Source organism: Microchirus variegatus (genome assembly GCF_963457635.1).
Source record: "Microchirus variegatus genome assembly, chromosome: 6".
Lineage (NCBI taxonomy): Eukaryota > Metazoa > Chordata > Actinopteri > Pleuronectiformes > Soleidae > Microchirus > Microchirus variegatus.
The window spans coordinates 21548851-21565769 of NC_139807.1; the positions used below are offsets into that span (position 1 = coordinate 21548851).

General features: G+C 43.2%; 1 protein-coding gene across 2 annotated transcripts in view; it reads left to right on the forward strand.

Moving 5' to 3' along the window:
- Positions 1-16377: 16377 nt before the first annotated feature.
- atp2b3b (ATPase plasma membrane Ca2+ transporting 3b) overlaps positions 16378-16919 on the forward strand; it is a gene marked incomplete at both ends in the record, with an annotated part of 71046 nt that continues 70504 nt past the window's right edge. For both annotated transcript variants that reach the window (XM_083891036.1, XM_083891037.1), the window contains one exon: positions 16378-16633. In XM_083891036.1, the coding sequence (XP_083747162.1) occupies positions 16378-16633 (256 nt within the window). The remainder of the gene's footprint in view (positions 16634-16919) is intronic.

Below are 16919 nucleotides of genomic sequence, written 5' to 3' on the forward strand. Positions count from 1 at the left end.
AACTTTTTTCGTCCTGACTGCAAACGATCTGCTGTTAGCACCGTGTGTGTTTATCTTTATGGACATCTTTTACCTGTTCGTGGCGCTCTCACTCCTCCTGACCGTTATCTCCTGGTGCCTCTCACTCACTCATCATGAGGATTTACCTGCCTGTGAGGCTTGTTCTCCTCTGGACTATTATGTCCATCATATTAAATCCATCATCAGCCCTACTCCAATACACAGTTGCTGAGCTCCTCCAGGTTCGTTTTCATCCAACTGCCGATGCTGCGCTTCTATCTGGACATCGCTCGCCTGCCATATCGGAAATACATTCACCGTACATTCCCGACGAAGCTTCCACATTGATGACTCCACTGCCATCAACACCATTTGGTCCATGAAACGCCGTCGACCGAGAATCTGTGCCCGCAAAGTGGACCACAGTGTGTTAGCTCGCATTCCCAGAGCCGCGGCTAACGTTAGCTTATCCAACGACCGTTGCAACATCAAAGTAGGTTTAATTAACATCCGTTCTCTCACAAGCAAAGGATGTCTGCTCCATGACCTGCTCCTTGACCGCAAGTATGACTTTTTATGTCTAACTGAGAAGTGGCAACAACTTAATGATTTCTCTCAGCTCAATGAAGCTACACCACCTGGGTTTGTTTACTCCAGTCAGCCCCGTCTCACCGGAAGAGGAGGAGGGAAGATCTCGTCTGTCAAACTGATCTAGCTCATCTATCAGCCTCATTGCGACTCCTGCCCGCCTGACCACCATGGGGGCCAGAGCCTTCAGCCGATCTGCCCCCCGCCCCTGGAACTCCCTCCCCCCCCCGCATCAGGAACATTGTCTCATTCGCCATCTTCAAATCCCATCTGAAAACCCACATTTTTTAACAGGCCTACTCCCTCTAACTCTCTACCCGTTGCTCTTACCTTTTGTTATTTTTATTTTGTTGTTGTACGGCGACCTTGAGTGTTTTGAAAGGTGCCTTAAATATAATGCATTATTATTATTATTATTATATGGAGCGAGAGACCGACAGACGGATTGGTGCGGCGTCTGCAGTAATGCAGGCTCTGCACCGGTCTGTCTTGTTGAAGAAGGAGCTGAGCCGAAAGGAAAAGCTCTCAGTTTACCGGTCGATCTACACTGCTATCCTCACCTATGGTCACGAGCTGATCATCAGATCAGGTGTTCAAAGTATTTTCTACTGGTTGAGAACAGAATTACTGCAGTAGATTAACTTAGGGTGGTCTATTTTACTGTCATAAATACTGTAGAATAACTCCACACTAGTACAGGTTCACATGGCCCCAGAAAATGATGCTGTTTACAAGGAAGAGCTACTCATGATTCTAATGAAGTGAGGAATCAGAATGCAAAGACAATTACAGTCAAAATACAGAACTTTTACTGTGCAAATCAACATCTTTTATAAAAAATTCCCTGTGTTACCTGCTGATGTAGAGGGTGCTGACCTTAACTTCATGCATTCTTGATATTCTAAGACATGCTTACTAGGGCTGTCAAAATTGCTCAAAAATTATATTTGAATATTCCCTCTAAAAAACACAGATATTCAAATATATTCGCATGGTATTTGCATCGCACATCTGGGGGCTTTCAATCAGCCAGATTGTCAGGCGATGACAGCATGACGTCAATAACAGGACAAACTAATACAACGAGTATTTGTCCCAAATATGACAGGCTTCGTTCAGTGATTGAAACAAATATATAAACATTAATGAAACGCTCACTCGCAAAGTGCGCATCGGCTGCGCGGATGTTGAGTAATCAAATACACTGGTATGGCGGTATATTAAAAATTCATATCATAACGAAAATAAAAACTGGTATTCGGTGTGAACTGCTATACCGCCCAGCCCTAATTCTCACCTCATAAGATTTTAAAACTGTTCCGGGACACAGAAATATATTTATTTCAGGTATATATTTGTTTTCTCTGCTGCTGTGTAGGGTTAGGGTTAATGCAATGCATTCTGGGATACATGGCTTTCCCAAGTACACTCAAGTACACCACCCGATGCATACTTGGTAAAATGGGCAGAGCGAGAACACTTCCGGCTATGAGAACCGTACTCGCTGCTCGTGTTCTTGAGAATCGGAACAGAACTTGGACTGAGGCTGATGACGTTTTCACAAGTACGGGAGTACACAAGTACGGACAAGTATGCACAAGTTTGGATATTGAGAAACAGCCATTGCCTTGCCTGACCAAAACAAGAGTGTACCACCATGAACACCACAAAGTTTTGTTAAACAAGAAGTCGGAAGTAAGGGATGCTGTCAAGCTGAAGAAGGATTCCTATATAGCCTGGTTGGTTCGAGGGACTCCTGAGGCAGCTGACAGGTACCGACAGACCAAGCGGACAGCGGCCCGAGCAGTCGCAGAAGCAAAAACTCGGGTCTGGGAAAAGTTCGGGGAGGCCATGGAGGAGGACTACCGGTCGGCCTCGAAGAGATTCTGGCAAACTGTCCGGCGCCTCAGGAGGGGGAAGCAGTACTCCGCCAACACTGTTTACAGTGGAGGTGGGGAGCTGTTGACCTCCCACTGACACGTCTTCCCTAGAGGAAGCAGAGGCTGGGGACTCAGAGGTCGACTCATTCATTACCCAAGCCGAAGTCACTGAGGTAGTTAGGAATCTGCCCAGTGGCTCCTGGCCGGAGCAGGACCTTGGTTCGCATTGCCGGCAGTAAGTCAGACTTGTTCCCAGTGCATGTTGGACTCCGGCAGGGCTGCCCTTTGTCACCGGTTCTGTTCATTATTTTTACGGACAGAATTTCTAGGCGCAGCCGGGGGCCGGAAGGGGTCCGGTTCGGGAGCAACTGGATTCCATCTCTGCTCTTTGCAGATGATGTGGTCTTGATGGCTCCTACGAACCAGGAACCCCAGAATGCGCTGGGGCGGTTTGCAGCCGAGTGTGAAGCGGCTGGGATGAGAATCAGCACCTCTAAGTCCGAGGCCATGGTTCTCGACCGGAAAAAGGTGGCTTGTTTCCCTCCGGGTCAGTGAGATCCTGCCTCAGGTGGAGGAGTTTAAGTATCTTGGGGTCTTGTTCACGAGTGAGGGAAGGATGTAGCGTGAGATTGACAGGCGGATCAGTGCAGCGGCCACAGTAATGCGGTCGTTGTATCGGTCTGTTGTGGTGAAGAAGGAGCTGAGCCGAAAGGCAAAGCTCCCTTAGAGATAGGGTGAGGAGCTCTGTCACCCAGGAGGAGCTCGGAGTAGAGCCGCTGCTCCTCCACATCGAGAGGAGCCAGCTGAGGGGGCTCGGGCATCTGTATCGGATGCCCCCTGGACGCCTCCCTCGGGAGGTGTTCCGGGCATGTCCCACCGGGAGGAGACCCAGAGGAAGACCCAGGACACGCTGGAGTGACTATGTCACCCGGCTGGCCTGGGAACGCCTTGGGGTCCCCCCGGAAGTGCTGGAGGAAGTGTCCTGTGAGAGGGAGGTCTGGGCGACCCTTCTCAGACTGCTGCCCCCGCGACCCGGCCCTGGATAAGCGGTAGAAAATGGATGGATGGATGGAAGAAGCCGGTGTGTACGGCGTGCAGGGACTCAAAGTGGACGAGTATGGCAAGCCGTTTTAACATTTAATCGCTAGGCTGGATATGTATTACAGATATCTGTAATTCGATTCTTCCTCGTCAAAAAGAACATTTCAGATATCCACAATGACATTCTTCCTGTCCACAATTGTCATTTTCAGATATCCACGCACACACACACACATTACACACACCAGGTTTATAGACTAGACATAGACTAGAAAATTCCGCCGGCGTAATTTCGATGGTGCCTGCAGCTTCCGGCAAAAATAGCTAAAATGTTTGGTTTGTGAGCGTCACAAGGCTTTGAGCAGCGCCCACATCTATTTTTGTGAGAAATGGGTGAGAATTGACCAAGTAATGACAGTTTAAAACTGACCGTCATCATGTTTTTCCTAAACTCCAAATCAGAATTTTTAACATGGGAGTCTGAGAGGTTTGACCAGAACTCTCTGTGTTTTGAGGTTTTTTTAAGAAAAACCGCAAGTCATATGAAAATGAAAGCAACACACAGGGTTAGACAACAACCATAGCAACGTTTTGATATAAAAATGTCTGTTTAAGTTGGAAATTGTGTGCAGGAGAGGAGTTTGTTTGGAGATTTTTGTGATTCTTTTCTGCTTCTCACTAGAGTGTGCCACTCTAACTATCGCCCACGCATGCAATACGCACAAAGAAAAGTACAAAACTTTAACTGCGATTGTGGAAAAACCGTAATATGTATCGACACCTCGACTTAGGTGATAAAAGTCCCAAGTCTTGTGACCCGTTTAAAGTTCAAATCACATTCCTATGTTAAAGTATGGCGACACTGTGAGGCTCCAAAGCGGGCTTGGTTTTCCACCTTTTCCCGTCCGTTTCCCATTCATGTCTATGTGGAACTCGTTTAAGGGTTTTTCACGATTTTTGTCGCCATGGTTACGCAAAACACTTATAAAAGTCATAGCACACCATTCCCGATCACAATTTGATATAACTTGTGTGAGGGTTTTCTCAAAGCTGCGGGACGAGTTACAAAAACGGGAGGAAGAGGAAACAGAAGTGGAATAAACGTGAAGGATTACAAGAGATGTTGATCCTTACAGGCACATAAATATTGTCTTGAAATTGTAGTAAGTTGTATTGCAATTTCGATCAATTTTGATTAATTGTTCAGCCCTAGACTACAGTATATGCCAAAATATGCAAATAACATTTACACAAAGCCAATCCACTTTTCTATGTTGATAAAAGTATTAAAATGAGGAAAAATAATGGTACAAAAGGAATTCAAGGGACATTTAGAATAGATAAAAATGTGCGATTAATCGCGAGTTAACGATGACATTAATGCGATTTTAATCGTTTGACAGCACTAGTAATAATGTAATTTCAGATATCTACAATTAGAATTATGACTAGAAACAATATAATTGCAGATATCCATAAAATAATTGTTGATATCTGTTTAGCCGTTTTAACATTTAATAGCTAGAATGATATGTTTTACAGATATCTGTAATTCAATTATCCACAATGTCATTCTTCCGAGGACAAATGACGTCACTTTCAACTTGACTGGGGAGAAATGGGGCCACATGGTGGAGAAGTGGTTTGTGCTGTTGCTGATGTCAGTGTTTGAAATCCTTGAAGGTCAGAGGTCAGATGTGACTTGTGTTAAAGGTTAGTTATATGACGGTATATCTAGTATGTCTGTGTTTGTGTGTGTGTGTGTGTGTGTGTGTGTGTGTGTGTGTGTGTGTGTGTGTGTGTGTGTGTGTGTGTGTGTGTGTGTGTGTGTGTGTGTGTGTGTCGTTTTGTGAGGGTCTAGAGAGGGTCCTCACTACGGATGCTGCGTGTGTCGTCATCACACAGGCGAGTAGGATGTGATGGTGGGTGTGGGTTAGTGTGACGTACACAGTTTCTCTCCTCCTCCTCCTCCTCTGATTTCTCTCGCGGATGCTGCGACTGAGCTCCCAGCTCCTGCATGCGCGCGGGCTCTCGGGCTTAACCACTCCTCCTCCTCTAAAGATGTCGCATGAGCGTCTTCGTTTCTTTTCTTTTCTTTTGTTCTTTTTCTCCCAGTGCCCTTAACATCACAGCTCAGCGAATTCGTCCAAATTAGCATTCGCGGGTACCTAACCCTCATCCTGATGCCTGCTCCTCCTCCTCCTCACAACAGAGGTGTTTAAACCCTCAGCCCGGCGCATCCTCTCTCTCTCTCTCTCTCTCTCTCTCTCTCTCTCTCTCTCTCACACACACACACACACACACGCTCTCCCTCTCTCTCTCTCTCTCTCTCTCTCTCTCTCTCTCTCTCTCTCTCTCTCTCTCTCACTCTCTCTCCACCGCCGCAGAACTCCGCCGACCAGCTGTCAGGTGACCGCGCGGAGCGGAATATTCATCACCACCGTCGTCGTCTTTCATCCCTCCTTCACTCCTTCGGACTCGGACCGGAGCTGCCGCAGCGCCGGGGCTCTCTCTCTCTCTCTGTCTCTCTGTCTCTCTGTCTCTGTCTCTCTGTCTCTTCCCCCTCCTCCCCCGGTGCTCTGTCCTCTCATCCGGTGGTTCAGGACATTATTCTCCGCTCCACGCGCACGCCAGATTAACGGGGATTCTGCCTCCCCGCCCCGCGAGCTGATGCTGATGTCCTTGAGCTCGGCCTGCACGGTGAGTCGGTGAGTCCGTGCGTGCGTGCGCGCGCGCGCGGTCCCCCTTTAAGCCCGGTCGCTCGTTTTGTCTTGTAACAATTGTCATGATGATGTGATGATAAATGTGTTAGAGAATGGTAGGTTCATGAATAGAGACAGGACATGTTTGTAAAAGCAGGCCTGATGTTGCATTTGTCACCACAGGCCTGACTCTGCTGTAATAATACAGTAGGACATACCATAATACCCCAGCAAACAGCGTTATGACATTATGACTATGTGTGGATGCGCGCGCGCGTGTGTATGTGTGCGCGCGTGGGTAAAGCTAATGATCCACGTCCATCCTTTCATCTTGTCACTGTGTTTGATGAGACACCCGCACCATGATCACGGAGCAGCAGCAGCGCGCGCCTCTTTCCCTGCATGCGCTCCCACTCTCCGTGTTCCCGGGCCCCGCGGCGGCTCGGGGGCTGCACTGATATGCAATCAGTTGCCTGGTTTTTTGTCGCACCTGCAGCGCTGAGCTGCTGCGGGGGTGACGGTGCGATCCGGTAATGATCTGCCGGCCGGCGACACAGTCGCTATACACTCGCTCGGCGCACGCAGGCTGCGTTTGAGTGGGCCAGAGCTGAGCGCAGGCGCCGGGCCAGGCCGGTAACCTTGCGGAGGGACATAGGGTAAGCGAGTGGCGCACCATAGGCTACTCTCTCTCTCTCTCTCTCTCTCTCTCTCTCTCTCTCTCTCTCTCTCTCTCTCTCTCTCTCTCTTTAGTGGGGCAGTAGACAGTGAAGCCTGTCACTTATAACATGTAGTCTCTGTGTGGAGGATGAAGAGAGAGGGATGAAGCTTCCGCACGTCTGAAGGTGACCAGGAAAGGTCGTTTTGTGTGGGCAATACTGTTGCACGAGGCCATTCCTGCACATAAGTGCACAATTACCGGTGTGTGTGTGTGTGTGTGTGTGTGTGTGTGTTCTTGTATGGGTATGTGCCTTTGTGAGGACCCACAGAAAAACTCATAGAGAGAGTAGGGACATTTTGAGAAGTGGGGACATGTTGACTGGTCCTCCTGCTCTTTTTCAGAGAACTTGGGGCTAAAGTGAGAATGATGTGGATGAATGTCCCCACTACAATTGCTGTGCAGACGTGTGTGTGTGTACTCGTTTTTGTTGGACCTTTCCCCTGGTAACACTGATTTTCCAGGACAGAGTCATCATCGTGCATGTGGACTAAAGCCTGGTCCCAATGAGGCAGAATCTAATTTATGTGGTTCTGGTTAAAGTTCGGACCAATATGTGAACTGTGGTTCAGGTAAGGTTAAGGTTTTATCTAGTTATGGTAAAAGTAGGGATAAGGCTTTGTTTGGGGTTGTAAAAATGTCCAAGAACAGCTGCACAATACACCTGGGTGTGTGTGTGTGTGTGTGTGTGTGTGTGTGTGTGTGTGTGTGTGTGTTACTTCTTTAGGGTCTTCTGTTTGGACCAGTAGTCCTCATGGAGACCAAAACCTGGTCCTAATGAGGCAGAACCTGAATAACTGGTTAAGTTTTGATTTGTTATACCACATGACGTCAGTGCAGTGTCCAAAGTAGAATAGTAAAATATATAATATAATATAAAACTTTCTGCATCATCCTCTTCCTCTGACTGCTTTAATGTGCTCTAATGCAGATATCTGTGCCCTGTTGGGCGGCCCACCTTTTAATGGCTCCAGCCACTGACTGTGTCGAATTCTAAGTGTGCTATTCCCACTGGGCATTACAGAAGTGTGTGTCTGGCGCTCAGCCAGCGGTGGCAGCGGCAGCAGCAGCCGCAGCAGCTGCCCATATACAAGTGCCCCCCGCCAGAGGTGACCCTTGAGCTGCCTGTTGGAAAGTAGGACTGCAGGTGAACTGCAGGCTGATAACCCTAGTCTCCATCAGCCTGCACATATTCAATTTGTGCAAAATAAATCCTTAATCGAAACACAACAATAAAAAAAAAAAATCGGAATATGAAATAAAAAAAAATGATGCTTGATGGAGGTGGAAAATCTGGGGAATCATAAATGCAAATAGGTGCAAACGGAAACAGATTCAGTGAATAAAACATGATGTTTAGAAATCACGTGTCGATTTCTAAACATCATGTTTAGAAATCGACACGTGATTTCCATGATACCATGATCAGTTCTAGCTCGGCTTGGTTCTACTCGTTTTTGCTCTTCCATCAGTGATAGTACCTGGTACTCTTTTAGTACCTGCTCTGGTGAGGCTCCAAAGTGAGCTGAGCTGATACTAAAATGTGACGTCAACAGACTTCAGACCACTGGTCTGCAGTCAGAGAGTGGTCAGAGAGTGCCGTCACTGCATGGAAGAGTCATGAGTGTGATGTACATCACAAGAATCAAACCGAACAATGCTGAACTGTAGATGAGTTAAAAATCTGCTAATCTGCAACATTTAGCAAAGGAAATGTCTCAAATCTCAATATTTAACAGAGGAGTCGAGAAGCTGAGTAGAACTGTAAAATGGAAAAGCATCTTTTGAGATGTGTTCAAGAAATCTCTTATATTTTGTCACTTCTGCAAACACACATGAAGTCCACGAACTAGATGCTTTTGCTGCTGCCATCTTGTGGTCACGGATGCACCACAAATAAATAAATGGAAATATAATCATTGATAAAATATCTTGTATCTTTTTTAATATATTTTATTTCGAATAATCACAGTAACTGATCGACTTTTTGTGATCAAGCAAAAAAATGTTCATCAATTTGACTAAAATGTACATTTGAATGCATACCTGGTTATAATTGGGCTGTCACTTTTTTCCAAAAATCGTTTGAAGAAGATATTTGAATATTCCGCTTGCCCAGACACACACACACACACACACACACACACTGACAACATTGTTTGCTGTTACTCGTACTATTAGTTTAGCTGTGGTTGATGTTGATGTGTCGATTGTATTCTTGATTCTTCAGTAGTTTTTTGGTTCATAAAATGTCGACCAGTGTTTACCCAATACTGGAAATTATGATGTTCTCAAATGTCTTGTTTTCTCCACAAACCAATTAATCAGAACATTCTTTCTAAAAACATTTTAGAAGCCAAAACCTTGAAAGCTTGTGAATTTGAAAAAAATTCAAGGCCCTTGAAAGTCTTTGGAAAGTTTTTGAAAAGCACCCTAAATACACATGGGTCATTGAAATTGTATTTTGTGCAAGAAAAAAGTTAAGTTAGGTAAATGTCTCCTTTATTTGTTACTACACTGTTTCAGTCCTGCGTTGCTCAATGTACATAGACCAGACCTACGCTGGACAAACGTGGAGTCATATTTACCAGTGGTATTGTCGACGTGAGATTCCATGCAGTACAGTGAGTGAGTAACGTTAAGCAAGAGAGAGCAAATGACCACGTGATGCCTGAGAAATGCAAATTCAAAGATCTCTATCTCACTAAAGAAAATGACAAAGACTGACTTTGACCAAGATTCCAATGAATCACTCACCCAGATGCAGAGTGTGCTGTAAATCAATAAAAGTGGACACCATGGACAAAAGGGACAAAAAGAGGGAATTGGTCCTGGAAAGTCCTTGAATTTGATGTCAGCCAAGGTGTGAGGACTGTGGAAATAGAGATATGTCCTCGCACTGACAGGAACAGTGCATGCTCATGCTGTCATATGTGCTCAGGTTTGTGCATGTGTAGCCTGGATTACCCCATTCAGCATGCACACACACACACACACACACACACACACACACACACACACACACACACACACACACACACACACACACACACACACACACACACACCCCACACACACACGTGTCATCCCTGCTCTCTGCGCTGCTCAATCTTGTGATAGAGAAAATACCTCCAGGAAAAGAGTGAAAGAGTGGCCACTTTCTTTTCTCTCGGTTAAAAAAGAGAAAGAAGAAGAATTGTCAAACTGATGTGACCCTCCGCAGTGACGGTGCGTTCAGGAACATTCAGGCTAAATGGGCAAAGCGCTGAGGGTTGTGGTGACCTTTTGTCTGACTCTTTTCATGCTCAAACACATTGTCAGCCAAGGCGGCTCACCCTCTCACCGTTCTTCTTCACCATTTCATTTGGAAAGTGCTGTGGTGTATGACACATTTGTGTGTGTGTGTACTGTATGTACAGTAAGTGATGTTTGGCTCGGGGCATGAGGCTTTGTGTGTTTCCCCCGTACATTCGTGATGTTTGCATCCTTTGGCCTAAGTGGACTTGGTTTGTGAGAGTGTGTAGAAGAGTTAGGAACGCGTAACAAATTAAGTAACAATGTTACAACAGTGTTTCTCCTTCTTTTTTTGTCTTCTTCTTCTTCTTCTTGAGTTTATGTAATTCAGGCTCACATGGACACAAACACATGTGCAACAGCAGCAACAGCAGCAGCATCAGCAGCAGCATCGCTGTCTTCGTCAAAGCGCTTCACTCAACAGAGAGACACGGTCAGAGTTAGTTGCAATAGTTGGAGGAGCAGTTTTCTCATGTGAGCATTATAAAATCAGACAGAATCAGTGAATAAGAGACTAGGCTGGGGATGAAAACATTCGATTGGAGGAGTAAATAAATGATTGCAGTAGCAGGAAGCAGATAGAGAACATCTGAATGTCAGGAGAGGTTAGAGGAGAAGAAGGTAAAAAGAAAAAACACATAATGAGACAAAGTAAATAAAGAAGAGAAAAACAGACTGAGGTCAACTGATTAATCATTTAATCATTAATTTGCTCCAATTGGGCTTTTTACTTCTACGGAACCTGCCTTCCACCAGCTATACATGGAGGCTTTAATACATTGGTTCTCAAAGTGCGGCCCGGGGCCAATGACGGCCCGCAGAAACATTTCTGCCGGTCCCGCAATGAATTACAGTTGATAGTTTTAATCCAGGAGCTACTAAGCTTGTTAAATGTTTATTGGACATTACTGGATACAGACCAATAAGTGTAAACAAAAATACTGGGTATTTACCTGGTTTCTATATGGTGTATTTTAGTGTATTATTGGGTTATAAGCTGGTAATAAGCAGGTAGCTACAGCCCCCAATTACTAGCTATTTACCCAGTAAATATATGGTAATAGAAATGTGGTACTTGGTATTAACCTGTAATTAGAAGGTAAGAACAATGGCCCTTGTTCTTGTTGTGATTTTGAATATTGCCCAAGTCTAATATATCGTCCACTAATCAAACCCTTGTTGATTAAAGGAAACTCATAAATGGCATTACCTCTGCAAACACACACGCTGTCTGTGTTTCCCAAACAGGGACCAATTTTCTAAAGATGGCAAACTATTAGTAAAGAACAGATAGCACATTTGTGCATAATCTACAACCATATCTGTAACACCTCATATTATATTGATAATTATATTCATAAATTAATCATTTAATCATCATCAAAAGGTCTAGGAGCACTAACTGATAAGTACACATAGTTTGACCAGTGCCACGGAGTTCACACTTTCATGTGTTAGCTGTTTATGGCTCGTAGCAGTGGACAGCAGTCATTTGAAGCTACGTTCGTTAGCTTGTTTGCTAACATTGTTGATGTTTGTATCGCTCAGGGTTTAACTGCAGGTTAAACTTCACGCAAATCAGACAATCGGACTGTTTTGTGTAAGAGAGTATTGTAAGATGCATTTATTAACACATCTAAAGATCAAATTCTGCACTTTCCTTTCCAATTAATGAATAATTTGACTGCACTATCTTGTCATATGTTTGTTGTATGTATCTGGTAAAAGTTGTGAAAGCTCTTGTTCTTTGGTCAGTTAATAAATACTTGACTTAATATGCTGCCCCTGTCTGTATGTGGTTGCTGGACCCATCTTGTGTCCTGTTTAGCTATTTTACATCATATTTTACATCATTAGATTTATAAAATTCAAATAAAATTTGTTTATCAAGTTGCCATCTAGTGGACACAAGAAGGACTGTTAATCACCTAACTTACCTACCTTTATGCACTTATTGAATGGGTCACCTTAATCATTATCAGAAAAATTGCCCCCCCCCTGAAATTCTTTCTTTCTTCAGGAGCCGCCACTGGTCTACGATACCAATAATATCATGATACAACGATTATCTGTGACAATCAGTATATTGCGAGACAATCCTACAGCGACACAACGTGATTATCTGTCTAACTGAAGAAAACAAAATGATAATAAAGTTAAAAGTTAAAAGTGCTGGATTTCTCTCTTCATTGGTAAATTGCTGTGGGAATAATACTCAACTCCATATATGGACATCCTGGGGCTGTGTGTGTATTTATGAGTCACATCTTCAGGCTTTACAAAATGTGTTTTTTTCATGTTTTTATTAGGGCTGTCAAAATGAACGATTAATTTTTAACGCATAAACGCACTTTGTCACTTTCATTACGCTACGAGTAGACGTGCAGTTTATGAACAGGCAGGGCGGGCAACTGCTTGGGGCCCTGAGTCGATAGGGGGGCTCCTGACACTCTGAGCCTAAATGCATCAGTGAGCAGCCGCATCCCCGTCCCCCTTAAACAACAATGACATCTCAGTAGGAAACCTCCCTAAAGGGGCCCCACGTCTCCTCACGTTAACCTGTGTGAAGTTATCGTTCTGCAAGTTTAAATAAAGCTGGAAAATGAAGAGGAGTTATCAATCAGGAAGTTAGAAGAGGAAGAAAAAAAGAGGATGAAGAAAAAAGAAAGAAAGACACACAGTTGTAAGTGGCGCTACTGGTGCAGATAATGATATAATCATAACATTAACAGTAAATGACTGCTGTTACTGAACAGTTACTTTGTCTAACTAACGGGAACACAGACTTGAACAGCATCTAACATTAGCGTCAGAATGCTAGCTGATGCTAACGCTAAATAGTAGAAGCAGTGCTTCAAAGTGCTGATGAGGAATTTCCTGCTGTGGTTTAGTAAGAAAACTATTTAACTTCTATACTTTGTATTTTGTTTATAATGTGAGTTATAATTCTTTTAAAGTTTTTTTTTTAAAGTTATTTACAGTATTTTATTGTTTCTATATATTTATATTGTCTTATAATGTGGGTTCTTTACCAGGCAAGGCAAGGCAAGTTTATTTGTATAGCACATTTCAACAACAAGGTAATTCAAAGTGCTTTACATAAAACATTAAAAAGCATAGAAAAGAGACATTTATAAAATAAAAAATAAAAATAAAAACAAGCAGGTAAAATGTATATGGAAAACATCAAGATTAAAAAATAAAATAAATACAAATAAATTAAAAAGATAAAAAATTATAAAATCAAGAGTATCAAATGAATAGAGGTTACAGTGCAGTATTTGAAATGACTGAAATGCAGCGGCAAACAGAAAAGTCTTCACTCTTGATTTAAAAGAGGTGAGAGTTTCAGCAGACCTACAGTTTTCTGGGAGTTTGTTCCAGATATATGGTGCATAGAAACTGAACGCTGCCTCTCCATGTTTAGTTCTGACTCTGGAGCAGACCTGTTCAAGATGATCTGAGAGATCTGGATGGTTCGTAGCTAAGCAGAAGATCAGAGATGTAGTTTGGCTTAAACCATTCAGCCAGGAAGCCAGTGTAAAGACTTCAGAACTGGACTGATATGATCTACTTTTTTGGTCTTAGTGAGGAGTCTAGCAGCTGCATTCTGAATTAGCTGCAGCTGTCTGATGGACTTTTTGGGGAGACCTGTAAGGACACGGTTACAGTCATCCAGCCTGCTGAAGATAAATGCATGGACAAGTTTTTCCAAATCCTGCTGAGACATAAGTCCTTTAACCCTTGATATATTCTTCAGGTGGTAGTAGGCTGACTTTGTCACTGTTTTAATGTGACTGTTGAAGTTTAGGTCTGAGTCCATGACAACGCCTAAGTTTCTGGCTTGGTTTGTGGTTTTTAGCAGGACCATTTGAAGCTGGGTACTAACTTTTAATCGTTCCTCCATGGCTCCAAAAACAATAATTTCAGTTTTTTCTTTGTTTAATTGGAGAAAATTCTGCTCCATCCAATCATTGATTTGCTCAATGCATCTACTCAATGTAATGTTTATTTTTTTTAATAAGTTTGTATAGGTTTTAAAAAAAAAAGTAATTTACAGTATTTTATTGTTCTTTACATTTATATTTTCACATACGTTATATATCTCTCTGTTCCTACAACAATATAAAGAGAAAATTAGAATTTTTCTGGCATATTTACAAATGGTAATTAATCGTGATTAATCGTGATTAATCCACAGCTACACTGTGATTTATCTGATTAAAAATGTTAATCTTTTGACAGCCCTAGTTCTTATGTGTTGTTGAGTCATTCTTTCTATATTACATATTTACAACAAAACGTTAGCCACAAAATGGACCTTTTTTTTTTTTTTAATGTGATGTATTTCCAAATTTCACAAATGCAATTTGATTTAAAAATATTTGAGTACTTTATTTGATCAGGTGTGTTTATATAGTTATAATGTGTTTAGATTTCCTATAGGTTGTGCTTCAAAAAAAGTATATAAGACACTCTATATTGCACACTCTCTATTTTACCATACTAATGGAAAAAAGCAAAATATTGCCATGAATGTTGTAGTTGCATATTTTAGAATAGGTAGTTTTAGTTTTGGGCCGATTAATGAGCGATCGGCTGCTTTTTCACGCTTCACACTATTGTTATTCACCATCAGCTGACTTTTTACTGTAAATATGAAGAGATGGAAAAGAGCAGATGGAGAGTGAGGGGAAGCTTCAAAGGGCGAATGGAGAGACTGAGTCATAGGCTGACACTCAGTCAGGATACAAGGGAGGGAATGGATGCAAGAGGGAGCAGAGAGGGAATTAAAGATGAGCCCCACTTCTGTTTATCTAATGCTCATCCTCATGTAGGACACCCAGATAGAGAAATCTGAATGTGTTGTGTGTGTGTGTGTGTGTGTGTGAAGAGTGTTTAGTTACAGTTGGTGTTAATTGCTCACGTGGGATGAGGCTTCCTCTGTTGTGGTTCCACCGGGTCGTACAGAACATACTGTAACGAGCGCTCGCTTTGTATAGTATTAGGGCCACATGTAAAAGGATTTTTGAAAGAAGAAATTATAATAAAATAGCATGAATTTTCAGACTAAAGTGAGAATTCTGAAATTCAAGTCGGAAAGTAAGAATACTGAGATTAAAGTGAAAATTCTGAGATTAAAGTCAGAAAGTGAGAATTTTGAGATTAAAGTCAGAAAGTGAGAATTTTGAGATTAAAGTGAAAAAGTGAGAATTCTGGGATTCAAGAGAGAATTCTGAGATTAAAGTTAGAAAGTGAGAATTCTGAGATTAAAGTGAGAATTTTGAGATTAAAGTGAAAAAGTGAGAATTCTGGGATTAAAGTCAGAATTCTTACATTTTTACTACATATTTAAAAGGTATAACATAATGACAAAAGTAAAATAGTTAAATATTACAATGATAAAAAATCTGGATAAACTGTTCTCATCCTGAAGTGAAGAACTGGGTCTTTAAAATGATCACTGTCTTTTTAAGGTTCTGCTGAATGAAAAGTAGATGTTTATGCCACACAAACTTTTCACATCCAGGCTGTTTATTTCCCTCAGAGATGATCTGATGTCATGACAGAGAAATCAATAGAGTGGAGTGATAACGTTTTATCTCTTCTCTCTCCTCTCTCTCAGGTCCAGGTGGCGCTGCAGCAGTAGCTACCTCTGAACTGGATCCTCTTGTCGTCTCTGATTCATCAGCCGCCTTTGCCTCGCTCGCCCCTCTCTCCATCTGTCCGTCGTCCCCCACCATCCTCGTCTGTGAGTCCGTCAGCCTGTCCATCCGTCCATGGACTGGCCGTGACCCTGGAGGGAGGGGGACAGAAACGAAGAAAGAGTGGAGTCGAAGCAGAGGGGACGGAGGAGAAGGAAGCTGGATTCATTCAGACGAGGCGCTTCTGAGGTGCACCTGCTCGCTGTCCTTCATCCCCCTCACCCTCCTCCTCCTCCTGCCATGGAGAATTAAAGGAGCAGTGGGAGACTCGGCCCAGACAAAAAAGGAGAAACGACGCTCTTTAAAAAAATTAAAGAAAGATTAATTACGCATTTTAATTCTGATTGTTGAGCACATGAACATCCCCCAACCAACCAAACCAAAGTGGAACTGATTTGAGGACAGACTACGGAGAGAGAGAGGACCAAATATAAGTGGACGCCCTCACTGACATGTCAACCACGGCCACCATGGGTGAAATGGCAAACAGCGCAGTGGAGTTTTATCCCAAAGGGACTCGCAGTGGAAGCCGAGGAGGAGGAGGACGGGCAGACGGCGGCGGCCATGCCACGGGAGAATTCGCGGTCACAGTGAAGGAGCTCAGGGAGCTGATGGAGTTCAGAGGGACTGATGCCTTGCAGAAGATCCAGGACAGCTACGGAGACACAGAGGGACTCTGTCAGAGACTACAGTCCAGCGTTACTGATGGTGAGCAGAGCAGGCGTGGACCCATGAATGTTTGAATGGGTTAAAGAGATATAGGAGAGGATGAATGAATGGGTGAGACACTTGCAAAGAATGGGTAGAAGAATGGATTAATATCTTGCTATATGGAAGGATGGATTTGTAGAGTGAGATTAGCAGAATGAAGGAAGCCGCACCGTGTGGTCAGAGAATAATTTATGATGTTATATTTACAGTTAATTAGAAGTGGGAATCACCACAGACTCCACGATATGATATTATCACAATATTTAAGTCATAATATGATATC